The sequence below is a fragment of the Cyprinodon tularosa genome, unplaced genomic scaffold, assembly GCF_016077235.1.
Source record: "Cyprinodon tularosa strain WSP-4 unplaced genomic scaffold, ASM1607723v1 ctg37, whole genome shotgun sequence".
Lineage (NCBI taxonomy): Eukaryota > Metazoa > Chordata > Actinopteri > Cyprinodontiformes > Cyprinodontidae > Cyprinodon > Cyprinodon tularosa.
The window spans coordinates 1,349,697-1,377,542 of record NW_024039085.1 but is presented as its reverse complement, the minus strand read 5'-3'; the positions used below and the strand labels follow the sequence as shown (position 1 = coordinate 1,377,542).

Sequence of the window (27,846 nt, the reverse complement as noted above, 5' to 3'; positions counted from 1 at the left end):
TCAAAAACCAAACAGCAACTTCTGTTTAGTTTGATGCCGTTTTTTTCCATTAAAATCTCACTTAAATGATTCAAACTTTAAAGAATGTATGTGAAAAGTTTCCCTTTCAAGGTACACAGGCTGATAATAGTTTGCAGGGTTGTTGGTGTAATAAAACCTCCATCACGGTTTGAGTCTCTGTCAAAGATGCTCTCCAATTAGGTTTTTGCAGTCTAAGTCTGTCTCCAACATTCAGCTGATTTTTTTTAACCAAAAAAAAAAGTATATACATGCTGATCATTTAGGGAATTAAAAACAACTTTCATTGAGGTGAATTGGAAAAAAAAATTTTTATCCAGTTTTTAATGTGCAGCCCAGTGGCTGCTCCATTACTGCTCTCCATTTACATGGAAGTAAACACAATTTATCAAGAGTTAAACCAACATTTCTACGCAGCACCATCTAGTGGCCAAACGTGGCAATGAAAACAAAACAGTTTGCATTCAGTCCTTCGATCCATTCACTGCAAGTCTTAATAAATGGGATGTTTTTTTCTTTTTTAACTAAAGTGACATCAAGGCAGAGGGAGCTTATTCTGCATTAAATCTTATTTTCTTTACCACTGAATGATGTAAAAGCTGCTGAAAGCTCAGAGCACCTTTAAAACACACGTCTAAGTATGATCTCATTTTATCACACGTTGAAAAACGAGTCCAACAAGCAACATAAATCCTCCTCTTCATGCTTTCCTTTTTTTCTTCTGCATCTTCTTTCCAGACTGTGCTCCCTTCTGCACACCTCTCACCATTCCCTTGAACTGACCCTGCAGTTTGGCTCGTTTTCTGTAAAGGAAAATAAAAAATGAAGTCATCGTCCTAAGTCTGCAAATTAATGTAATTGGATGACAGTAGATGCTCAAACCTGCGATTGAGCTGATCCTTTTTTAGAGGGATGTAGGCGTAAGGATCCAGCTTTCCTTTTCTCTTCACGTCTCCTTTTCCTTTCTGTAAGAAAATGAAAAATAGGAAAACGATTAGAATGACAGCGTGGAACCAAGAAACAAGCTTCAGTCACAGGTTCTTGTGATGGTTTACCTTTGATTTATAATCGCCTCCAACAACTTGGCTTTGTCCCAGAGGTCTGTGGATACCAGATCCGCCGGCTGTGACAGAAGCAATACCATCAGTATCACACAGGGATTATATTGGAACAGGATACTTATGTTTAAATCAGTAGTCTGAACCTTTTAAAACCCAAAAAGTAATTTTACCAGCTGAGTAAAAGTGGTTTAGACCTGCAAATATTCGATAAACTTTTAAGAAAACAGCTTATTTTTGGGTAAACATCTCAGGGGGGGTGCGCTTCGATGTCGCAGTGGTTAACCACGCACAACCCATTTACAAAGGCCTTAAGGCTGGTTTATGATCAGACACCAGGTGGGGCATGTGTGTCACAGTTCACGCAGATAGGCCCCGCCCCTTGTGCAGACACTCTGGTGCACCTCTCTAAAACTGTAGTTGACCGCAGACAAGAGACCTTTGATTGCTCAAATCTACATCCGCTCTACTCGTGCGTATTTCCTGTTTGGTACCTTACCGGCTTGTTTAGTTTCTATGACCACCATAGTGGAAAACAACTCATGAAGCTAGAAGAGAGAGATACGCGAGAACGCTGGGACCCTCTTTCCGCCTGGATCCCTGCTCTTTTTCGCCTTCATGTCCCTCCGTTGTCGTACAAACTTGCCCCTTGCATATTTCCACTTTCTCACCGCCTCGGCCGCATCTAGACCCACAGCTAGTTCGTGATTGTCCCTCTTGCATTGTGCCGTGGAATAACAGCGCAGACCATGCTTCAAAATTGGGCATACATCAAAAATATCTGCGTCATACCTGCAACAATGTCACTGCAACACAAAGCTGCAGGAGTATAACCAGCCCTTTAGTCCTTGACGCGGCCGACCCGGGTTCAAATCTCTCCCCCTCTCTCATACCCCTTTCCTTTGAGCCTACTGTCAAAAAAAAAACAAGCCACTAGTACTGTTTAAAAAAAAAAAAGCAGGGACAAGGAAGCTGCAGAAGACAGAGACTAAAGCGGATCACACCAAATTTTAATTCTCCGATCCAATTTTTTCCATGTCACACCTACTGCGTATAGAAAGGCTCCAACTACACAGGGTGAGCAGATATTTCTGTCTCTGTGCCACACAAATTGAAACGATGCCCCACATTTGACTGCGACTGATTGTGAAAAGTTCAAAAACAGAATAAAACAAACACCCGACGCGGCTACAAAGCAAAGCTCCACTTCCTGAATATGTGCAGCATCTCTTAAACCAGAGCAGATAATTTTTACTAAACATGCAATGGGAACTACTTTTAAAGAAAGAGGAAAATTCAGCAATAGACGCTGGGAGGGTGGGGCAGTTTGCAAATGTACGGGTTAAGCAGTGAGAGATGATTCTCAGAGAGAGATCAGTGAACTTTGTTCAATTATTTTATTTATTTTCATAAAGCACTGACTGCCCCTCGTGTTTAAGAGGCTCAAAGAGGATCGCCATTTTATCCTGAACTCCTATCATGAGTAAATTATTTTGTTTTATTTATGGTTTTTTTGGGGTCTTCCTCACCTGCTATATACGTGATGTGCAGGATGGGGTAAAACAACCAAAACTATGCATTTTTTTCTGTCAGCTAAACCATTTCGATGTCGTTGGATGTAAAATAAAGAACATGTTAAAAAGTGAAAAAGTATAAATATTTATGTGAGGCCATCCGCTGATGGCCGGCATTCTGCTCCCTTTAGCTACCTTTATATTTCAGCTGAGGCTCCACATCCATGTCCTCATCAAAATCATCATCTTGAATCTTTCTCTTCTGGGACTTTTTCTAAAGGTGCAGAAAAACAGGCGGTAAGTAAAGCAAAATGTTTCCAAAGCAGCAGCTTTTGATTCAGTGCAAACTTACAGATTTCACTCCTGCTTCTTCCAGGATATCATCCACCTCCTCTCGACCTGTGAGGAGAACAACTGCTGTGAGCATCTTCAAACAGTACGTTAGCATATGTTAGCGACGCCTCTGGACTCCTGTCACACCTTTGTCTTTTCCTTCCTCGTCGTCGTCCTCTCTAATGATGAGCCGTCCATCTGAGGTCACTTTGAAGCCGTGCTCAACCTTCGACGTCTTCTTCATCTCGGGGTTTGTGGCTGAGAAAAAGAAGCAATTTTAACTCCTCAGAACCTCGTAATCATTTCCTGAATCAAACAAACTGCTGAAAAGTAGAATTAAGTAAAATTAGACTTTAGTACCTAGAACTCTTTGGGAAACCTTTGGATCCAAAAAGTTCAGAGGATCGTCTCCTTCTCCCTCCTTCAGCCATGCTTTTCCTTTCTGTTTGCCTAATTTCTTCTGGGCCTTACGAGGCTTTCCTTCATCCTCAGACAAATCGCTGTCGGACTCAGCGAGAATGTCTTCGATGCTGTTAAGAAGACGGCAAACTCATCATTAAATGCTTACACTAAGGGGAATGTTTGTGTGTGGATCTGGCAGCGTACCTTTCACTCTTTGCCTTGGGTGCCTCCTCTTCGCTCTCAGAGTTCTCCTGTTCCTCTGCGGCCTGCTTCCGCCTCTTGTTTCGGGCCTCAGCCTTGCGGATGTTTGTCAGCACCTTGTGATGCTCTGAAGGCAGCATGCTCTTCACCAGCTCAAACCTGGAAACAAAACAAAAAATTAATTAGAGCCTTCAAAGAAAGGAGGCTGTGCAGCTAACATATACGTCTGTATAAAAAAAGCGAAAACTCACCCAAACTTTCTGATAAATTTAGTAAAGATGTTCCGGAGTTTGGTTCTGAAGTGCCTTCTCACATCATCCGTGATGTTTCCAATGCCCTCCATCTGAACATAACAAGAGTTAAAGAATCTATTATAAAAATGTCTTTAAATCCTTTAACTTTTAACCTTAAAATCAATCAGATTAAACTTTTGACCTTTTTAGGGATAAAAAAAAAATCCAAACAGTTTAGATCCAGATATCCTGGGCATGAGTGTAAAGTTATTTGTGGTCTCTTAGTTATACTTTTCAAATGGAACCATCAGGTCTAATAACTAAAAACTCAAAGGCTGCTGGAGCACCAGTTACCATTTACAGCTAGTTAGCCTCAACATGAATTCAGAGCTGAAAAAGAAAGAAGCAGCAGCTTAGAAGAACGAGACAATTGCCGCCTACAAAAAGACTTTAAGGGCAGGTGAGAAAGATGTTAGCCTCCTGTCTGGCTTTCAAACCCGAGTACACTGCACCTAATGTAAGGTTTCCTTTTAGAAAAAGCAAAATCAATCTTGTTTTATTACATTTGATAAGTCAGAAATATAGAAATGTGTTGAAATGTATTTTTACAAGTGTTTCTGTCTTGTCATCAGACTTCATTATATGAAAAAAAACAATCAAATAACATAATTAGTGTAAAGTTGAATGTTGGATGGGGGGGGTGAGTGTGGCCTATCCAGGCTAAAACATTTATTCCTAAACAGTAATGAAAGACAACAGAGGGCCTCAATTTGACCCATAAATTAATTCTGCAGCTGATCGGTGGTTTCAATGTATTTTTACAATTCAGTCCAGGGCTGTTAAGTGAAAAAGGTAGCCATTAGGGGTGTAAATCACATCCATCATGGCGATTCGATTCAGTATCGATTTCCTGACCCAACGATTCGATTATTTTCGATACTCAAGAATACACCACAATCCGATTCGATTAATCGGTTAATTGTTTTTTGTTTTTTTTTTACTACTTACAGGTTGAACAAAGTTTGAAGTTTGAAATTAATCAAAAGCTGTAATATCGTTATGCATTTTTTTTTTTAAAAACAACAGCAAATAACAGAAGTAGAAAAGTTGCATCAAAAAAAACTGCAAAAATACAGCACAAAATAAGTGCAATGAGTTCAATTCAATACCTCTGCTTCAGACGTCCCCGCCCCCTTGAGAGACGCTCCGCTGCTCCTCTCCCAAATTGCAGCTCACCGCAAACAGTGCCGCAGACAGGAGGCCGGCTTGTTTTGTTTTTATGACCGAACTTGCGGAAAACAACTCATGAAGTTTGACCCGCTAGAAGAGCGAGGTGCACAAGAACACTGGGACCCTTTTTCCACCTGGATCTCCGCTCTTTTTGGCTCTCATGTCCCTCCGTCGTCGGACTAAACTCGCCCCCACTTCCTCGCCACCTCGGCCGTATCTAGACCCACAATGTGTAGCACAGACCACGCTTCAATATTGAGCATAATTTAAAAATGTCTGTGTCAAGCTTACTGCAACACACTGCTGTAAGAGTATAACCAAGAAGCGAGGGCAAAATAGGTTTAGCGCCACCGCAGCACGGGAGGAGAATTACGTCCAGGAGCAAATGGATAAAAATAGGCCGGAGAAAAAAAAAAAAAAAAAACATGAATCGATTCTCTTGCGGACGCGTCGATGCATCGGATCGTCGGCTGTTGGATCGATGCATCGATACAAAACGATTATTGTTTACACCCCTAGTAGCCATAGGTATTACCTGCACCCTACAGAATGATGACTGACCTTCAGAATCATAGACAGGTTTCAGATATTACAGGCTAACAATGGAACCAAACAACCCATTCATTGGTTACCATTTACATGTTTCCAAGCGATACAAGGCTTTGTCTATATAAGACTCAAACTCACTGCGGATCCAGACGTTTGAATTGAGAAAGCTTCCTGGAGGGGAAGCGAAACGACTTCAAATCTTGGAAACCAAGTCCAGTGGATATTTTTTTTTTTTACTTTTACGGAACACCCTACAGAATGGGCGGACTAAGGTATAACCAACTAATGGTGGTCAGAAGGCTTAGTGAGTGACTTTCAAACTATGCAGGACTATTTTATTTCTTTTAGAATTGTAAAAATATCGATTTAATAGGTTCAAATGGTTTCCAGGTGAGATAACTGGCAGACTGATGTAGAGTTCGTACCATGGTGGCTGCATGTGAACCAAGAGCCTTGGGGTCCATGATGAAGAGGATGACTTTGATGAATCCTAAGGCAGCTTTGACCACCTCCCTGGTACGAGACGACAGCAACAGACAGATGTTCTGCAGCAGCTGCTCCATGGTGGACACCTCTATAGAGTCTGGGAGAGAAACACCAGTTGATTCTTCATTCATACCATAAGCCCAGGTTGAAGCACGCAGTGAGGCCTACCTTTGTACTCAAACACAAGACGGGTTAAAGCCAGAACAGTGCAAGTGATCATGGTGACAGATCCAGTGAGTCCAGCATACACCACAGCCAAGTACTCCTCCATGGCGTCTACATCACAGACAGAGCATGTTAACCGCTGCACCAAACCCAAAAGTACACACATTCTCAGGAACAGAATCACCTTTTTTGTTTCCACAGAAGCGGACAAAAGCGTTTCCTATTTCTATCAGAAGACTGTAGGCATTTTTACGAGCTCCAACAGAAACCTCCTTGGTGCAGATGATCACCTGAAGGACAGAGAACCTTATAAAAAAACCAAGAACAGCAGCTCTGCCTGTGCCTGAATCCATCCACTCAGGTTTGTATCGGTACCTCTGGCAGCAGCGCAGTGATGAAGCCTTTGTGCTCCTCATTTAACCTTTTCACGATGTGGATCAGACACTTGAGTCTCGGCTGAAAAGAACAAGAACAAAGCAGTCAGATGGACAAATAAAGCACTCAGGCCTACAGGATGTTCTCCTACAGTAACATTTACCCTCTTTGCAGGTGAAGAAGCATTTTTAAGAGAGTCCAGCAAGACAATTTTAAGAGTTTCCAGATTGGAAACGACAAAAGATTTACACTCGTCTCTCTCTGCTCCGCACATCTCCTCCAACACGCGGTAAGCCTTCTTCTGCATTCCTGGCTCTTTGGCCTGAACACAGATAAGACCATTAAAAGGATCCAAAAAACAAGAAAAACTGAGTGAAACTCAAAAAATTTTTATAAACCAGTGAAAATGAGATTTTTAAAATATAAAAACTTACATTTTGTAGATTTAATACACATTTCTGCAGATTTTTACTATTGCGAGCCTCCACTAATTAAAAATATATTACAAAAAGTGCAAAAAATAAAATCTCCACAATAGGAAGGACTGCTGTTCAGCAGCAAGAAGCAGGTTTGCTTGCTAATGTCAGCGCTTAAAAAAGCTAGGTGCTTTTTAAGTGCTGTATTCAATGATATAACTGAAAAGTTGAATAAAAGAAAAAAACTGGGATAGAGAGAAACACAAAGATTTACCCAAAACTTTGGATTAGTCGAACCAAACCCACGATCAGAACGGTCTTAAAGCTACAGTGTGTAATTTTCAGCGACATCTAACGTCCAGACTGCAGCAACATGAACATCTCCCCCCCACCGCTTCTCCCCCCCAACAGTACGGCGAACGTTACGGGACAAAATGTCTTCCACGACGTCCGCATCCGCTATCTTCTCAAGTGATGAGGTTTGTTTACATAGATAATTTTAATACTGCCATCTATTGTTCAGTACCGTCTCAGTTCATCTCTCTCAACTTGCCGTAGTTACTTTCGAGTGTAATGGGCGATCTCGCAATCGCTAGTTTGTTGGCTCTGCGCTGCCGTAGCACAAAGATGTCTGCCTCCATGGCTGCGAGACCCGCTCCTATGTAATTATAAATAACTAATTCTAAGGCAACGCAAATATTAAGGTTAAGAGGCTGAGCTCGTAGATGATGATAAATAACATAGTTATGTATAATATATTACATTTCTGACTGTATATCCCTGTAATTATTATACACTGTAGCTTTAACTATACTAGAGAAAAATGAATGAGCCACTTAGGTCTAGTAGAGCCATGCTACTCTGCATTTATGCAGTAATCCAAGTATTAGGATCCCTGACCAAGTACTGAGGACAAACTCTAAGCAGTAAGGTCAAAATATACTGGTGATGCTTAAAACGCTGTATCCGTATATAAAACCAACTTAGAAATGCATATTTATGCCTTTGTTTTGGATTATTTGCGCATTAAAACAATAAATCCTTAGACAAACTTTAAATATTGTCAAAATGTACTATATTTGGATGATTTTATTTTCCTTCTTTTGCACCCATATCTAACTAGAATCTATGATTCTGCTCAAAAAGCATGTTCAAAGATGAGATTTTATATGGTACTAAGAAAATTTTTTATTCCTTGAAATGTTTGTCATCTTTTTATCTCCGTAGGTTAACATTTTTTATTGATTATTACATTTTCTGTGGCTTTTCATGACTTATAAGTAACCTAACAAAATCATATGCTTGAAATACATCAGTTGATGTGTAATGAACGTATAGGAGTTCATATATAGGAGTATAGGAGAAATAAAATAACTTTTTAATTATTTTCTTATCTTAAGAACCACCATTAATCAATGGGGGTACCTCCAAATAGTGTCTTGTCAGCTCAAAGGTTTTGGCCATGGTGCTTTCATCTACGAAGGGAGCCATGGCAACCACAAGATCCATCACTGCAAGCCTGGGAATAAGATACGATCAGAACAATAGAGCCAGACTGATGTCGTCACTCAGCGGGTCCCGGTTAGACGTCCTACCGTGTGAACTCGGTGCTTTCCGTGCTGGTCAGCCTGTCAGACGCCTTTTGCAGGAATGTGCAGATCAGCTGAGGGGTGTGTAGCACGTCAGTATCCATTTCCTTAACATCATCATTTCAAACATTCTTCATCAGGACAGAACAAAATCTACCTGCATGTCAGTGATGGTTAAATAGACTTTGATGGTGTCCAGCACAGCCATCCTGTAGGAACCCGAGTCGCCCTCTGCATGAGGCTGGCTGTAGACGTTGAAAAGGATGGGCAGGAAATTCTTGGAGAACCGCCCCAATTCTGCCTTTTCTTCCGCTATAACAGTCGGACACAGGAAAGATTTTATTACAGTCAGGATTTAGCAGTTGGTAGATAAAAAATAAAGGAAACATCTGTGAAGGTTTTCTACCTGTGGAGCAACTCTTATTGATCAGCGTACGCAGAGCTTGGCACACTGTGAGGCGCAGGTCTGGCCGTTCGTTAATGGCCATGCCAAGCGTTCGGGCTATGCCCTTGAACGATGCTATCAGGTCCACTGGGCCTGTGCAGAAGCCAGGAAGCATGGTCCAAATCTGAAATTCAAAACTTAAATCAGCATCACTTGATTTCTTTGTTAAGCAGGATTCTACTTTCTGGATGAATTCATTGAAGAAGCATCTGATGTCTTTGGTTTTGACCGGCTTGGTTCTCCTTTATCATAGAACGATTCTGTACATCTTTCATAAACCATTCATTGGGCTTCATCCGTCAGTCAGTCCGTCTACTTCTTTTATAACATTATTAGTAATGTTGGACCAAGGATTGATTTTTTTTTCTCTCTCTTTCCTTCCGGTGTGTATCTGCTGGAGTTTTTTTCTTGTTAAATACAAGCCATTCCTCTCCACTGCACTGTTGTTAAACTCCTTTTATCTCCTTGGTTCCTTAGATGCCGTTTTGCCAACAATCACAAACTGATCAACACAATAGTTGGACTCAACCTCAGATTGGACTCCCAATGGGGGCCACTTCCCAAGAAATGAACCCGGGCGTATGCAGCTGTTTTCTGTAACTGCTAAGAAACGTCTCTGATCTGACTAAGATCTATCAGAATCTGTTGTTGTGTCTCATGGTTATTGAATACATATAAGTAAAGTGTTACTTAAAGAGTTTTTCCCGTGTGCCTTTTCTTTCAGAAACAGCTTCAAGGAACAGAGAGCATATATTTAACAAATGTTGTTTCCGCCTGGAACAGAATTTTTTGAGCTCAATGTTTGCGGTTCTTGACACGCTGTAATCTTCTGGTGCCGCATTTTGCTTGAAAGCCGCTTTATCCCTTTATTCCCTTCTAACACAAAGCTTGGAGCCTGTAGGCCAGATTGCCTGTAGAGCCATGGATTACCCTCGGTCAAGTGTACTGAGAAGAGCCACCTTTTTTTTAACTAAAGCAGACTGAAGAGAGGATTGAACTGCTTTGTCCATGCAATACAACCGGATCTAGTCTGCTAACCAGAGAGAAGTCTGGAAATCTCTGCCCATATAAGCCCGTAAAGGATAAGTGCACGATGATGTGTTGCATAATGAAAGAAAACAAAACCAATACAAATATATTTGCCCTTGTCATGCCATCAGCTAAAGCCATAAATAATGGAAGTAGTTAGTGTTTTACCTGAAGCTGTAACGTCTGGTAGACTTTTGCTTCCAGCTTCTTTCCTTCTTGCTCCAATTCTTCAGCTAAAGCACAAAGCAGGGTTAGTCAGTTACTGCTTATAAAAACAGAATATTGTATTTAAAACGTCAACCTTCTTTTAAATAGAGCTGCACTGAGAATTGGCTTTATTCTGCTTGACTGATCTAAACAACACAATAGTCTAGGCCCACTTTACTGTTAAATAAGTTAGCTCATTTTAGCTTTTCATTAATGAGGTCAGCAGTGCTGAATACCTGTACAGCACACATTATGAACTATAAAATAAAATAAGGCACTGCTGCCCATTTTCTACCTGCTTTGAGGGGAGGACTTTAGAAAAAACTAGAAAGGGGAGACAAAGTTGTCTGACCTGCTTCACTGCTTTTTAAAAGGAGTTGTTTTGCCTCTGTCATGGCAGGAAAAGGACTTCAATCAGTGCACCTCTAAAGCTTATAGACATCAGCTCTCTGTCTGCCTGCCAGCCTTTATCCATCAAAGCAGATTTATAAGTTATCTATATTCTAAAGAAAATGGGCTGTACAGATCACTGATAAAGGATGCTATGTGTACTTTGAAGTGTATGCCTGAAAGCTGATTGTCTTAGTTCTAAACATAAAGCTTGTTTTCAGAGAGATTAAAAATATCAATTAATTAGAATTGGTAAATTGAGGTTAAAACTTTATAAAAACACAAACAAAAAGCATGAATAAATCCTGCTTATAGAAGAGGAACTGTATTTACCTCTTTGCCTAAGTGTAGTGGCCAAAGGGAGAAAGTAGGAAGCAAAGAAACCGAGACAGGTGTTCTTCACGTGATCCCGGATTACTGGAACCAACCAGCTGCGTGGGAACTCCAGATCATCACTAGGTAGCAAACAAACACAAGTTAGTAAAAAATCAGAGCAAAGGGAGAGCAGAGCATCTTCATCTCTGGGATCATACTTGTAGCCGGTGATGTTGAGCGGGACAGCAGCCAGCACCACCTCAGGCCCCATGCTCTCCACAGCGCCCCCTACAGCTAGGTCCAGCTCGCCGCTAAACGGGAACTGAGGGGTGGCGCGCAGGTCTGACAGGGACTGCAGGGACTGTCCAAAAAAGGAGAGTTAGTCTCAGTCTGATCTGCCTGGATAAGGCTTTTAAATATGTGAAAACTTTACCTTAGTCATGATGGGATGAGCTTGTTTCCCTGCAGCTCTGTAAAAGCAACCGAGGATCTGGAGCACAAAGGGCCATGAGGCATGGAAGCGATATGATAATCCTTCCTCCACGATACTGGTAACATAAAAATAAAAACAATTATGTTGTTTCTTTATGAGTGAAAAAACTCCCGAAATACAATTTCTAGTAGTAATCTTACCGAAACATTTTACAGACATATGATGGGTTCCCTGCAGAGGCTGTAGCAGTGATCATCCCCATGTCCCCCATGTGAGGAGCAACGCATTCAGTGAACAAAGTCTGAGACACAAAGACATAAATAACCAATCAGCACCCGATAGAAACATCACTGCCGTCTGCTTCTGGCCGTCTTACCTTTAGTGTGTTGGTGGCTGCAGAAACCACCTGTGTGTGGGGGGACAGCAGGCAGGACATGGCAGCAGAGAACAGCCGAGGGAGGTGACCTAAACTCAGAGAACTCTGCAAACTGGACCAGACCAACACAATACAGATCAGCCACCCACCAATTAGATCTCTAATCCAACACATTGTGAATCTACAGACCTTGCTAGGTGAACATGTGCTTTCTCCATGACAGTGAGCCAGGCTAGCAGAGGCTGTAGGTCATTCTCACTGGGAAGGTAGTCATAAAGAGCCTGAGGAAGACGACTGAGGATGAGTCTTAAGCAGAGATACGGAGGAATATTGTTAGATTTTGTCTTACCGTGATGATCTGGGCATTGAGTTCTGCAGAGAGGGATGAAGCGCTCGACTTCCCACTGAAGAGTCGATGAAAGGCCTGCATGGCGCTGGCCGTCACCATCTACAGCATATATACACACACATTTTAAAGCATTGCTTTAAACACTCAGAAATGCATGATAGAAGCTGAGCGCTCACCACGTGGCTGAGAGTCATGACACGCAGCAGAGTTTCACAACACGACTTAACGGCTCCCAGAGGAAACACTCCCATCAGCTCCTTCAGGAGGCAGAGCACATGGAGGGTGGTCGTGTCCTCTTTGCTGCCTGCCATGGAGAAACAAACGACACCATTTATGGATCATCGGACACATTTGGAACAAACTTTCTGCAGGCATCTAGAAACCTCTTTCATTACGGCCAATGGTTCTGTTTTTGTCGCATTGTACATTTCAATAAATTCTAAAAATATTTTATTTGCTAGATTATTTCATAACTGTATATGCCATTTTATGTTTTAAACAGGCTGAAGGTTTTTTTTTTTTTCCTGCTTTTCCAGTCTGAATTATTCTGTATTTATCTCCATCCATCTTGACTCAAACTCTCTTACATCTCCTGCCACTGCTAGAGAAAATCAACCACCCACCCAAATAAAATCAATTTAATCCAATAATGTTTTGGGTAAATTAAGTGATAAAATTCAAAAGCAGCATTTGATGTTTCCAAAAGACCCATCTCTCCATCTTACCGCCTTTTTTAAATTCAACGCATAAGTGATTAAAATATTTGTTTATTTATTGATTTTAAATAGCTTTGAACTGTACTGTTGTACTGAACTATACTTCCATTCAGCATGATGTCCAAGCTGGCATCACGGTTTAGTATGTTTTCATTCTGAGAAGCTAACTTTCTTCTCCATTTATTTAGTGAATTAGCAGCCATGATGCTTCACCTCCTGCCCGCTCGATTTCTTTTATGCAGAATTTGGCTGTAGTAGCTGCAGCGGGGTGATGGCTCGGAGCGTTATCAGTAAAAAGGAAGTCACTGCCTCGAAGGATGGAGCAAATGCCTTGCTGAGCTGCTTTACGGACCTGGGGGGATAAAATAAATAAAACGTACATATTTGCTTTTTAGAAATGTGTGGAACTTGCAACAAACACCTAGAATAATGGGACTGACCTTTGGCTTGCTGTGCACCGTGAAGCTAAGCAGACCGTGATACGCCTGCAAAGTAGACGGGTAACTCCACACAGAAACATCCTGCTTTCTCAACAAAGTGGCTAAACATGACAAGATCTGGAGATAAAAAATAAAAAAAACAGATATACGTTTCAAAATAATCTGAATGGAAAAGATCAAAAGAATAATAAAAAAAAAAAAAACTGAAACTCTTCTAACCCATCTGAGCGCTGAAGACGTGTCGGATGAGGCCTGTTTAGACATGACATCCATGAGAGCCTTGGTGGTGTCCGAGAATTTAGACTGAAGCACTGGTGCAGGAACACTGGTGAGTGAGAGACACAGAGAAGTCAATACCAATCAGTTAGGACACACATCATAGTCATGGAAACAAACAAAACAAAGAACTTTGTGGTTTCTACCGTTTCATGACCAGATTTAGGAGATAGGCCACTGCAGCCTGAGACTCTTCTGTTTCCACAACTTCCAAGGTGGTCATCTACCAAAAATATTAGTCATTAGAAAAGAAGCAGATAACTCATTTTAAAACAGTATTGCAAACAAACTATGACCAAACGCTTTACCAAAGCAGCAAAATACTCCGTCTCAGTTTCCTTTCCACCTTGACTTCGGATCACTTCAGTAACAGCTGCCAGGACTGCACAAATCTGGAAAGCAGCAAAGGTCACAGTTACTGCAGAAGCAGATATTTAGCTGCAACAAAATATTGTGTTTGCAGAGGCTAAGAAATTGCAGTAGGCATGGGTTTTCTTAGAAGGCTGAACAACACAACCTAACTCATGGTCCTTACCTCTTTGTGTGCAGCCGAGTTGGACTCCCAGAAGCGCTGCACCTTTCTGAAAGTAAGGTTGGAGCAATCGGACAGGCCGCTCAGAAAGGTGCCGGACGTCCTCTCTGACAGCATCTCATCTGGATCCTCCTCCATTTGAGTATCCTTGCGGGCCCCAGTACTGAGCTCCAGAGGACCGGCCTGCAGCTCATTGTGAAGTTTGAGAGCATCAACAGTCAGATCACTCTTTGCTGTGGAAAGAAACCAAAAGACAAATTTTTCACCTTAACTCCAAAACTGAAGCTAATCATCTATTTATGGAATTAGTTCCACCTAAAAAAAAAAAAGGCAAATACACAACCCTGTACTCGCTCCCGAGAGGGAACGTCTATTAAACATGTGCGAGAGCGCGCACAAGTCCATTTCTCCTTGTGCATGCTCTGTTTAAAAGTTGCTGTTTTCATCGCTCATAGAAGCTTACTTTCCAAAAGAAGATTTGTAATTTTTCCACAATATCAGACTCAGCACTGGTAAATGAAAATGGGGACAAGCACGTAATACGGCCTTATGTAAAAATATCACCAGAATGATTGACAGTTAGGAGGACCACTTATTTTGATGATCCACCCAGAAAAAGAACAGCCTTCACTACTCCACTATACCTTAGAGGACCTGTTCTATATATTAGGGTTGTCACGATACTAAACTTTTCAACTCAATACCGATACTAAGTAAAATATTCGGTACTCGATGTAATTTTCGATACCACAAGGATAAAAACAAAGACTCCAAAATTCAACAGAATTTTTTTCATTAATAAACAAAATACAATAAATAGATAAATAAATACGATAAACAATATTTTGAGGTTGTATGCTGTGCACAATATTAAGCAAGCTTGATAAAAAACCTATAAAATTAAAATTAAGTGTTCCTTCCTTGGCTATGCTTTGCACACATAACAATGACACTAGCCAAACCGGTTAAAAAACAAAAATAATTCTTAGCAGCTGCACCTGTTACGAAAAAAAGTCTGAAACCGAAAAGTGCACAGAATTATTCAATCACACAGTGTTCAGAAAGTGCATTTTCCTCTAATCTGCGCATAAGATGAATGACTTTTTCGGTATATCTGTGTTTGAGTATGCTTTATGGTCTTTCCAACGTTGTTGATATATATATATAGAGATCTATAGATAGATAGATAAGACCTGTAGAGAATGTACAGTCAGTTACCTCTTTGTAAAAACAATCAGTTGGAGCAATCATTCATTTAAAAAAAAGTTGATGTTGTCAAACAAATGACCTATGTGTTGCGAAGTAAGAGACGAACTGAACAGAAAGGTCCAGAAGAAACTGTCCTAAACGTGTGAAGTTGAGTGTTTGTTAAACATGCCAGCAGATAAAGTTATCTAAGTTAGCTGATGTTAGCTCTCAGGGACCCACGTGTGTATCTCTTACCACTGGGTCTGCTGAAAAAGCGGCTTTTTGCCGCCTGACGAAAGCGGCTGGTCTGCGGGTTGGAGTCGCTGCTGTGTCCTTTCTTCCACCGCTTCAGCTTGGACCCGGTCCCCGAGCGAAGTTTCCCTGATTTCACCATTTTTCAGGGTTGAGAATAATCACTTTCCTCCCCCCCAGCGGCTGACCGAGGACCTCCAGATGACTCTGTCGCTCATCTGATGACGTTACAGCACCGTTCAAGGCTCTGACTGGACCTTATTATGATCGGCCAGTAGATGGCACTATTCACCACAAACATGAAAACTGGTCTCACGCTTTTACGATTTTACGTCACTGTTGAGGTTTATGTCGACACATTACAGACAAATAAATTCCATTTTTTAACATTTTGCAAGTAAAAAAACTGAGAAATAACAAACACTGACTGTCCACTTGTGTTATAAGAAACGATAAAAAACAAAAAACAAAAGAATCCATCAACTGTTAAATCAGTGGCAGCTATTATAGATGGTATATACTAACTAAAAAGAGGAATGTTATAAAAACTTAACAAAATGGTGATAACTCCCTGCATTTTGATGCAATTACAATGTTTGTTCTTTAAATGCAATTACAATGAGTAATTGTGTTAGCAGACCAAGCCTCATCATAAAACTATTTGCAAAGGGCTACCAAAACAAAGAGGGAAAACTGCAATAGTCACACCATCTGGATACACTAATATAAGTTCTCTATTAGTAAAGCTGTGATCTTGTAATCAGCTGTCAGGAGTCAAGACAAAATAGCCATTATAATCATTGGTATTATAATGAACTTAAAAGCTTTAATGTCTTTAATGTGTTTAACCAATGTGAGGTCTAGTGGCTCCATAATAATTATGCTGGTCTGAAACCAGGTTTCAACTCAATCAGGCGTTGATTTAAAAGCTGGAGCTCTATACAAAATTATATCTTCAAGTACTTTGAGGTATTTAGATAAATAGCCTTGACACAATTTTAAAAACATCCGCTAATTAAAATGCATGTTCAGACGTTTACTACAAACAGACTGCAGTCTGTAAAGGTTGCTTTAGTTCTCTTTACACCTGTCAGTGAGACTTTTGACAGGTTGTAACATCTTCAGCACATCTCTCATTTCCATCATCATAAATCTGCCCATATTTTCATCATCACCAATGCTCAGCTGTCTTCTGCCATAATCTGAGCATCAAAAACATTTACATTTAATTATGTCAATAAACTCCCTCTGAGTAAATTTACAAAACCATGAGATGAGTTTAAATGTATAACATTTATTTTTAGTATATTTAGTTTTTCCGACAGAAAACTACTGCTTGTTTGTACAGTTGTTTGAAATGATGAACCAAAAATAATTTCTTTACCTACCTACCTAATAAAAGGCTCCCTTATCATTCTCAGTGTCTTTGTAGTGTTTAGCGATATTAAATGACCAAACAAGACTATCTAATTTTTTATTGTTAGAATTGCACATCTGTTTGTCCAAAAAGAAACAGTAGATTTTCCTTGTATGTTCTTCTTAACTGAAATGTTGTTTTTTTTAATTCAATAACAAGCGTAAGTACAAACAAACAAGACAAGGAGAGGAACTCATGTAAACAATAGAGCTGCAAGTCGAGGTCTTCAGAAACAGACATATACAGGGATATGCACCTTAGGGCTCTAACATCACCTAAAGTGTTTCAGTGCTTTTCAATAATATCTCTTTATTTGGAGAAAAAAAAGGAAAAATAGAAAAAGGAGCAATATAAAAGCAATAATTTAATATATAAAATGTACATAAAATTCTCCTGCTGGAAACCTGCTCCTGTTCCTGCAGACTTCTCTGGCACATCCTTTATCTTTCATTACCCCTCAGTTAGGGATGACTTAAGGATTAACATTAACAATCACTTGGACAACGTAGTCTTTTTGGATCTTGGCATCTTGAAGACGAGTCTTGTCTGTCAGAAGTTTCCCGGAGAAGAACCACCGCTGGCGGATCACCTCGATGTCCTCCTGCTTCTCCAGCTGTTTCTTCAGCACAGCTATGGAGTCTGCCAGGCTGGCCGTCAGACGCAAATCCTTCCCTGAAGGAGAAACTTTTTATTAGTTCTCAGATGAGACCTGATGTCCGCTTTATGCTGCACTATAACTGCAATGTGCAATCACTATTTAATACCATGTGCAATAACCTGTTTATATTTAATACTCACTGCAAGAACTAAATATATATATATATATATATATATATATATATATATATATATATATATATATATATATATATATATATATATATATATGTGTGTGTGTACAAGTACATTTCTCAGTATCAGAAATACTTTACTCCAGTGTGAGATCAATAAAGTCTATCATTTTAAATACCTCTATTTTTCCTCTCATTTATATTTAAATTAGTCTACAAGCATATAATTTCGAATTGCTAAATGCAAGAATAATAACAACTTACATGTTTAAGTTACTTCAATTTCAGAAGTTTACTTTTGTTTCATTGGTATTCAGTAGAAATTATTCTATTACATTTTGCAACTTGGGTTAGATATGTTGAATAACCTTCTACAAGCTTCTGGAAGTATTTTATGTTGTGTCTGTCAGCTTAATTGGCCTCCTTGCTCACACGTATTTAAAGTTCTGCACACAGACCATCTATCCTCAGTGCTTTATGATGCCACTCCAAAGCCTTCACTTTGTTGTTTTTAAGTTACTTTGTGTCTCACTGATGGTATAAGTAAGATCATTGTCCATCTAAAAGAGTTGTTCCAAAGCTTTTAACACACTGGTTGATGTTTTAAGATGTTTCAGTATTTCCACATAATGTTATTTCATCACAATGGTATCTATTTTGTGAAGAGTACCACTCCCTCAAGCAGAAAAAAAGCTTCCATTATAGCCAATTTTAGATTTTAGAAATGTTTTTAAAAGCTAATTCTTTGTGTAGTTTAGTTTACTTAGTTATTTAGGAGTGACGACTTCTTCACCACTGAGTGGCTTTTCAGTCCCTGTTGGTTAAAGGCTTCACCCAGTGCTACCAGGAGGTTTCTAACTTTTGTTTATTGGACAAAAAAAAATGTTTTCGTGGGACATGTGACCTGTCATATACCTAACAACAGGCTGCCTGGACTTTCTTGCTATTTGCATAATCGCTTGAAAAAAATAAAGTGGCTGCGTCAGATATTTGGGCATTTTACCTTTTATCTTATATCTTGGCAGAATTATTTGGATTTTCCAGTGATAAGAGAATTGTATTTGAGGTGTTGTCCCAGGTTTTCCCTAATTCCAATCAAACAATGGGGGTTAACTTATCAGAAAGTCCCTAAGCCATGACATCATTTGGGCTTTTCTGTTTAAAGACAATTAAAGTGCACTTCTCACTTTTAGGAATCCATATCCAAATAACTGGTTTTGGATATAAACATCTTGTGGCATTACCTGTGGATAGCCGCACCCGCAGCTGGAACTCCTCTCTACACACTGGAGGCTGAGCCTGTTTCTGTGTGCCTTCAGACTGTTTGCTCTCGCTGGATGTTTCATTGATGAGGTTGATGGGCGGTGCTAAAGTGTATGCAGGGAGCTGGTAGCGGTTTCCAAGTTCATCATAACTCTCTGTGAGAGAACCTGGAAAGAAGAAAACACCCCAATAAATACAAAACTATGAAACAGGCTGTAAAGATTAGAGATGGACGTCTCCTCTGAGGCAGCACACCATGCTTTATCCTGAAGCTCTGCAGGAATCAGTCTGGTTTTAGTGTTCAGGCAGCAATGCTACTATTACATAATTACTACAACATTAATCTCTTTCTCATCAGGCATGGGATTCTCTGGCATTGAGAGAATAAATACGACTCAACCAGGGAGCTTCAGTATATCTAGAGCTTACCATGAGCAATGTTTTCACATAGAAAATTGTCTGTATGAATGTTTCATACCATGTGGCAGAGTGATGCAGGCTCCATCCACTATAGCCTGAGCCAGCTCCAGGTCATTGCACTCCAGAGCCAGAGCTGCAGCTCTAAGTGCATCCCAGATCTCTTTCCGTCCATCAAACGCCGGAGCTGTATCCCAAAACTCGTCTCTCTTGCTCCTCAGTTGGCCCTCTGTCATCGGGTACTCGCTCTTCCACTTAGGACGCTCTTTCTTGAGAGGCTCATTGCGAGCTGTAGAAAATATAACAAAAAGAAGGTTGAATTAATTCTGATCCAAAGCTTGGAGGACTAAATAAAAGACTAAACTGTCAAAAAACAAACATGACTGGATCCTGCTGGAAACCACAGATAAATCAAAATGTGAAAAAGTACTACAAAATTCTAAATGTTTACAGTATACTTCGAGTTTTGGTATACGTCAAGTATAGGTAAAATTAAATTAGGTAAGTGCATTAAGAGCAATTTGAAAGTATACTCCTACTTCTCTTAGCTCACTTGCAGACTAGGTTTTGGTAAAGGTGCTGTTATATACAAAGCATTTTATTGTGATTTTATGTGACAGACCAACAAAAAGTAGTGCATGAGTCAAAGCATAGAAAAGTGTGACATATGCATGTATTGAGCCCACTTCACTTCAAGCCCACAAATAAAATCTAAAGCAAACGTTTGCTTTCAGAAGCCACCTAATAAAGCCCTTTTGTGTTGAGTCAAACCCAAACAGTCATAGCTGTGATGCTGGAAAGCATACGATTAATAAGTGACCACATTTTCACTACCTTACAGCTGGGCACTTGTTTGTGCTGCTCTGTAACATGGGATCCAGGTGAAACATAATTAAATATGTAATACTAAGGAGACTAAATGATCAATGGGAACAAATACTTCAACACAACACTGTATAGTTAAAAAGAAATCTAAAAGGCAATAAAGCCGTGCAGTTAGAAAGAAACCTCCAAGAACAATTTCTTAGTATAGAGACTGCTACAACGGTGACCCGCGTCATGACTGATCCAAAAACAGTTAAGCTCTTTTCCATTACCTCTGGCATCACTGAGCATTAGGTAATGTTATTGTTTTCCTGCACTGCCATAAGCAAACTCTTGTTTCTGATTAGGAGAGTTGCAAAGATGTAATTTAGCTCCCAAAAACATTATATTAGAGCAACATGGTATAAGAAAAATACATATTATGTATATTTGGTGAAGCTAAAATGAGTCAGTGGTTATTTTAACCTCTGTATGCTAGATAATATGCAGTTTTCAGGTTTTTGGAGGTGAACTGCCTGAAAAAAATGCAATGGTAAAGTTTTGCATGAGCCTAACACCCAGATATAACAAAATAAGTTTGATATAGAATTAGCCATAAACTCTGTTAGATTCACTGTTGGTGGGAAATCAAACTAGTTATTTATAGCACAGTGGATTATTGCAGAGGCCAGTGACAGAGACTGTACAGTACAGTACATGTGAATGGATACACACAGACACACACCAATGGATTACAGGCTGTAATCAGGTTCCACATAACAGGATTTATCTGCCACTGTCCAATTGGACATTGGATTGAGAGCTGAGCATTCGTTGACCAATGGGAAACGGCAAAAAAAAAAAAAAATATCCCAGTCCCACCATTTCCAGCAGCAAGTGCGTAGAAAAAGAAACCCGCTATGTGCTTAAAAAATAATATGTGGACTTTATTTTTTCTAAAAGCTGAGTCAATTTTAATATCTTTTTTTTTTTAAAGCGAAGTTTGAAACCTTACGTAACACTTCTTTATGTAACACCATAAACTCCAAATGTACCAATATGGACACCAATGTTTGCAGTATCATTGTAGAGCAAAGCAGCAAATCCTGCATAATAACGATAACTGGAAAATGTCTGCAGCTTTTTAATTGTAAAGAATAAAATTAAATAAATATAAATATTTTAAGGAAAACAATAAAGGTAATGAAAAATAAACCTTTGGCAAAGTTATTAAATTTTTCATTAATTTCATTTACTATATTAGCACCAAAAACAAACTTTAGCTTGTCTTTATGTATAACTCTGAAGAGAAAAAAAAAATGTTTTACACACCTACACATCATAGCCCAGCCTGAAATTACCAGCCTATTGCCTTTTATACAAAAAGCAATGTATGCACAGTTCATTTATAATCTATATCATCAGGAAAATAATGATACACATCAGTGCAGGCAGCAAGGGTGACATCTGCTTCATATTCACAAGATACAACTCCCTGTTATAAAATATATTGGTCATAAAGAATTACCAGTGTCATTTAGATGGAATTTAATTAAACCTATGTCTTCTTATTAGGGATGTCCCAATACACCACCAATATTGCAATTTTGAATATTGACCAATCTAGTGGCATGAATCATACTTATCGTACTTTTAATACTTGTTTTGTAATTTGGAATGATAGAAAAATCGAGTGATATTAATCTAATAGAGAATATTAGTTACCAACATTAGGTATGAGAACAACTGACACAATCATTACCAACCAATGAGTTACATAAACATTAGAAGTGGATTATTTCTATTAGCATCTGTGTTTTTAGATGTACTTTTCTGGTTAATATTGGACCAATTTATTATATCAATAATGGATCTGGACATCCCTACTTATTTCCTGACTCAATTCTCTTTATATAAACAGCAAGTATAGAATTGTAATCCAAATAATTTAACAGAGCAATAATCACCTGGTGAAAGTTAAAACTCGAATTGCCTTAGAGAAGCAGTTTTCTAATAAGTATGGAAGACGAAATGTTCTCTTAGCTGAGTAATCAAAATTTTGGAAAAATAGTACTAATAGTCTTTCTAATTTTATCCTGTAATCATCATATATACATTCGTAAAATCACAAACAGACTGTCTGGATGCCATATGTGGTAGGATATTATATAATAAGTGCAAAACAGCAAATTGTGCATCCCAGTAACATCATTAGTCTGGTGAATGGACCTTCACAACCTTTTCATGCTCAAATGTTTTACCCATTGAGATATTAAAGCACACATTAAAGAACAGTGGGAACATTGTGATTAAGAGAAAGAAACAATGAAGTGAAAAAATCGAATTATTCTCATTGGAGTGTCCAGTTACAGTATCACTGATAAATGTTTTCTTTTCTTTTTTCTTTGATTTTTTAAAAATGAATAAATAGAATAGGTGATAAAAAGAGGCTGCAGAAAAATGTCACCTCACTCATTTCTGGATTACATCCAATAGAGCTCCAGGTCCTTAGATCAACTTTGACTCTGTGTCCTTAACTACATGCCTATATCTTAAATTCCAGAAAAGATATTAAAAGAACTAAAAATTGAAAAAGATTGGATCTTTCTGCTGTTCATGTTTTATTTGGAAGCGATTATATTTTATAGAACCTGTTAAAACATAAATGCTGAATAAACGTGCATAAATAAAGTTTTGCAGCCATCAGTGTGACCTTTTAAATTAGTAATCCATAAAAAACTTGAGTCTCCAGATTAATTTTATGATCATAATTGGTTAAAACGCGGACGCATCAGGTGTGATCCAATAGAAAAGGATCGGCCAGGATGTGCATTTTAATTGTATCACAACCAGCATAAAATGCAGTCATAAATATACCCGTTAGATGGGTTAACTAACTAATAAAAATATGATCGCAAATGAAATAAATACTTACTTCTGAGGAAAATCTTTAAGGGTGCATCTGGAGCATGATAGTAGTTACATTCTCTGGAGTTAGGCACTCCCATCACTGCTTTTCTATCTGAGTGTTGCTATGAATCAAACTTCTGTTCATCCAAAAGTCAGAGAAAATGATTCACAGAGGTCGACCTCAAGGAAGATTAAAAGTCTGCTGCGTTTTTGGTGAATATCACTGATCTCTCTGATCAAAGACTCAGTTGAGATTTGGAGCTGATTTCCAGGTGGTTCCACTTCCCCAGTTGCTTCAAAATGCCACCACCTACTCCTGTTTTAACCCTTCTAATTAAAACACACGACCCCGTAAATACCAGGTGAGCAATTCATAGAAACAAGTTCGTTGTATTCAGGGAGTGAGCTGAGTGTCCTTGCAAGAAGGTAGAGCCTTGCACAAGAGACCTAATCCTATCAGCTCTATTTAAAGACAGGATAGAAATACCCAAAGCCAACGTACTAAAGCTATTAACAGGCTATAAACTCAGGTCAGACTACTATAGTCTGCTGGAAGGAAAAGCTGCTGCAACTGAGAATGTCCCCAAGTGGCTTCATTCACAGAAAAATAGACTGTTCATCACACAGTTTATGTATCTGCATTTGACCAAAATTAAAGTGTATAATTTTAAAATACAAATCCTGCATCAAGTAGGAAAACCTTCTGTTTTCACTGCAGCTAAAGGTGTAGTGTAAAACTATCCTCCCAAGCATATGGGCAGATATTTAGAAAAATACTGGATTAAAGAGTGTTGAATTAATCTGTGAGGTCATTCCTGCAGATCAGACACAGGACTGAAATATAAGGATTGGGAGGTTCAAGAGACAGCTGCAGATGGGAAAAGATTTCCAGATAGCAGTGAGGTAAAAAAAAAACTGTTTACAGGAGCTGCATGAATTTATTTATTTATTTTTATTATTATTTTTATTTTTTTTACAGTATCCTGTCTGGCAATTTAGCAATAAGAATAATTGCCTTGATGCAAAAAAAGAGCCCAACAGATTTTACTTTCACAAGTGGAGCAGTATGACAATTGCCATATTGCTCCACTTTTATCATGTATATAAATTGCTTTATTATAATTATGCAGGGAGCTTTACAGTTTATATGGACACTGCAATGTAAATAGAAATAGCTGCATGAATTTAAAGAAGCATGATAAGGTTTTAGTGCCAAAAAGAAGAGGTTTTTGTGACTTGCGGAAATGTTATTTTGCAGAGTTGCACAAGATTAAAGTTGCATAATGGTGGCCTATCTGATATTGAAGATATAAATGAATGCACACAGATCAACTTTAATGAACCCAAACAGCAACAAAACATAAGTTGGTCTTGAAAGGTGTTGTTCAAGTAGAAGTGGAGAGGAGAAAATACTCAAAATATGACCCTATGTTTCATTAATTTCTGGAGTTGAGACCTGGATGTAGGAATAACATGCCCCATCATAACTTTGCCCTTGCAGGAAGACATGAAAAAATATAACAATGTTATGCTTAAATAGCTGTTTTATTTATTTATTTCTGTACGTTTTAAGCATATGACGGCCATGCTGTATGTTTTTTTTAGGGTTAATAAGAGAGCTTGGTTCATTTTTCTAACTGGAAAACTCGAGCAATAATCCCTAACAGCAAAACCTTAGAATCTATCTGATGCTATGTGAAGCGAAAAACCTGGACAAATTTAGAAAAACACCATCAAAGTATTTGGTGCCAAGAGACACCTAAGGTACAGGGATTTTTTCAATGTGTGGTCAGGACAAGAAGAAGTGGCAGCTAGCCTGGCTTAGCCTTTTTGATGCACGACATGGGCAGATCTTTGGAGCCCCCCTTTTTTTCCCTTTTAAACCATGCTGACAAATTTATTTTGGTAACAATGTACGTAGTTATCAGATTTACATCACAGAAAACTTTAACAAATTTGTAAATATTTTAAACAAGACAATTTCTTTCTTCCAAAATTAACCTTTTTTACAAAACTAATGCTTTTTGGAAACCCCCCTTCAACAGAGGTGAACTGTCCTAATAGTTTAAGAAAAAGAAAAATATACATTTTCACTTTATTTGTATTCTAATTGATGTTATGTTGTTTTATCTACATATAGTTTAGTCAAAACTTCTCCCTTCAGGCCTTACTACAGATTAGATTTGAGATCAAATTAAGGCACAGGTAAACAATAGCCCACAACTACACTCTGTTCTAGCCATAGATCTTGTTTTTATAGTAATTATTCCAAAGTGCTATTGCTGAAAAGAAACTGGTCCAGGAATATGAAGCTGCTCTCTAAATCTGTCCATCCCTACATCATCATAATGCAGGCATCTTATATCTTAGTTACAGCATCATCATGCAAAATTAAATATGCATTAGCAAATCCATTACCTTGGGTTTGAGATCACAGTAGATAAAGTCTTTGAATGTGTTCCAGCTCCTTACCTCCTCGCTTTTTGCTCCTTGTGGAGCCATGGGCACTCCCTTGTCCATCCGTCCTGCTCCTCCCCACACAGCCTCCCATCACTGTCACTGTGTCCCACAGCAGGGAGGTAAATGTAAATATTTAGATCATATTTGAAAAATTTCACAATAAGCTTGCAAGAGAGGAGACTACATGAAAGAAAGGATAAAAATGACAGCTCAGCACTGCCTGTTCCCGTGAGGTCAGACAGGCTGCTATGTTTATGTCACGTGCAGCGCCAGCTGATGGGCACGCGCGCCTGAACAGCGCCATGCATCCACGCTTCTAGTATTTAATTAACATTTTAAAAAGCGGGAATTTATTTTATTTTAAGCTGGTTTTGTTGCTGGTAAGCTGCATAAATAAAGAGATCCGTTTTTAATACATTTTGAACCACAGTTAGGCTATAACAGTTGGAAACTATATAATCTGTTATAGAAAAGAAGGACAGAAACAAATCACCAACCTGAAATCCAGTCTGCTAAATTATGCATCCGTCTGCAGTTTGCTTGCCACATCAGAACTTGTTGGCAAACAGTAGTTTATCTCTGGATGGGTCAGCTGAAGCTGTGCGCCTGCAGAGACAGGAGGGAGCGCGTCTGTGCCGCTCCGGAGGTCCAACAGCTCTACAACTGCCGTATGTTTCCTTTTTTATATAAAAAAAAATCAACAACTAGTTTTTAAATTTTCTTCGATTAAAACTACGGAAAGCCTTTACAGTGTGTCCGTTTCGGATCTTACACAGAATTAATTCTTTAAAACCCTACGCGCATGCGCAGAATGTAGGCTCAGCATCCCAGCGGAAATGGAGAGCAGACTCCTTCAAAATAAAACAATTTATAAAGCTACAGATTAATGTTGCAGACTCATGATCTAACAGATGAAAAGTGATCTAAAATTAAAGCTAGCTGTTAAAAAAAAAAAAAAACTTAAAGTAAATTGCAAGGGAAAAATATTAAATCAGCTGTCTCTTCTGTCACTGTATATCATCATACTGCAAAAAAAATTTGTTTTTTAAAAAAGTAAATGTATCTGCCTCTAAACTGCAGGTAAATATACTAATCTGCCAAAAGAAGGATTGCTGTTCCTAAGATTATCAGATATAATACACATCAAATAAGTTTATGGAGTTGTTTTGTTTTCTAATTTTAAACATAACTCTTGTTCCACTGGCAAATCATCTCACATAGCTGCTAAAACCAATGGATAATACACCTATTTCAAAAAAATTGACTTACTTATATTTACAGTTTTGCAGGGTGTGTTTTCAGTAACGGGCCGGGAGCAGTTCTACAGGGCCACTAGTCCCTGTGGGCCCGTCTAGAGCTGCTCATGGCTACTAAGGCACGGACTGATAGCAGTGCAATGAAAATAATAATAATTAGACGAGCAGCAAAGAGCACTTTGATAACAGTGTAGAAGCTGGGAGAAACTGGTGAGAGGTTAACTCTATAAATATCTGTTTCATGGAAAAGTGAAAACAGTTATTGAAGGTAAGTGCCACAATCTTTTCAAAAGAGAAGCCTCCAAACATGAAAAGTAAAACAGATAAAAGAGTGCTGTTTCCAGGCGATAAAAATGAACCCTAAATGCATCAAGCACTACACATGGCACTCACAACACATCTTTGTGATCATCGTGTTACATGGACGCTTTTCTTTATATCAGAGAGATAGCAACTGGTCAGACAAAAAATAAAAATCCTTCTGAGCAGGTTTACTTTTTAATAGGACAGTGACTATACAGCAATGGCTAGACTCATCTAAAGCCTGTTCACACGTACAAATGGCTTAGCCTGATCGTATTGGTAAAACCATTTGAAAAGTTTTTTGTCTTATCTGAAAATATATTATAAAGTATGCAGAATTTGGGGAATTTAAAGTGTGAAAATGTTTAAGAGTTATTATGAATCTTGCAGGAGTTAGTGAAAAAAAAAAAGACCTTTCCTGTATACATTAATATCTGACATTTATAAGAACGACTTCATACACCGTCAGCAACAAATCCACAACATTCTGTTTATTTCTACGCGTTATAAGAAAATGTACCTTGTGTTTAAATTTAAACAGGCTTATGATGTATCTTGGTCTGAGAACAGAGTAATCTCACCAACCTTACCCTTGGCTCACACCTTCAGTCAGCTCAGTGGAGCTTATCTACTGCTGTACGCTCACCCAGTTGGTCTTGCAAGTAACATGTGCAGGGAGGAATGATGAAAACACCTGACACTATAAAT

At 38.8% G+C, this 27,846-nt stretch overlaps 2 protein-coding genes across 2 annotated transcripts; both read right to left on the bottom strand.

The window, feature by feature from the left end:
- Positions 1 to 304: 304 nt before the first annotated feature.
- rrp12 (ribosomal RNA processing 12 homolog) lies at positions 305 to 15,745 on the bottom strand. The gene is made up of 34 exons (XM_038296404.1): positions 15,521 to 15,745; positions 14,081 to 14,310; positions 13,854 to 13,937; positions 13,692 to 13,768; positions 13,489 to 13,594; positions 13,270 to 13,386; positions 13,043 to 13,181; positions 12,290 to 12,417; positions 12,114 to 12,212; positions 11,954 to 12,045; positions 11,765 to 11,876; positions 11,589 to 11,689; positions 11,389 to 11,503; positions 11,174 to 11,316; positions 10,974 to 11,095; positions 10,212 to 10,276; positions 8,976 to 9,138; positions 8,727 to 8,881; positions 8,576 to 8,643; positions 8,406 to 8,499; positions 6,728 to 6,886; positions 6,565 to 6,645; positions 6,374 to 6,479; positions 6,193 to 6,300; positions 5,964 to 6,121; positions 3,778 to 3,869; positions 3,530 to 3,685; positions 3,284 to 3,453; positions 3,071 to 3,181; positions 2,943 to 2,989; positions 2,786 to 2,864; positions 1,074 to 1,141; positions 901 to 983; positions 305 to 821 (listed from the first exon to the last, which is right to left on the bottom strand). Exons 1-34 carry the CDS (start codon positions 15,657 to 15,659, stop codon positions 719 to 721), a joined length of 3,870 nt encoding a protein of 1,289 aa, XP_038152332.1. The 5' UTR covers positions 15,660 to 15,745; the 3' UTR covers positions 305 to 718.
- Positions 15,746 to 16,977: 1,232 nt separating this feature from the next.
- ubtd1a (ubiquitin domain containing 1a) lies at positions 16,978 to 26,221 on the bottom strand. The gene is made up of 5 exons (XM_038296246.1): positions 26,077 to 26,221; positions 25,592 to 25,678; positions 19,467 to 19,694; positions 18,970 to 19,155; positions 16,978 to 17,606 (listed from the first exon to the last, which is right to left on the bottom strand). The coding sequence occupies exons 1-5, from the start codon at positions 26,126 to 26,128 to the stop codon at positions 17,407 to 17,409; spliced, it is 753 nt and encodes a 250-aa protein (XP_038152174.1). The 5' UTR covers positions 26,129 to 26,221; the 3' UTR covers positions 16,978 to 17,406.
- Positions 26,222 to 27,846: the final 1,625 nt, after the last annotated feature.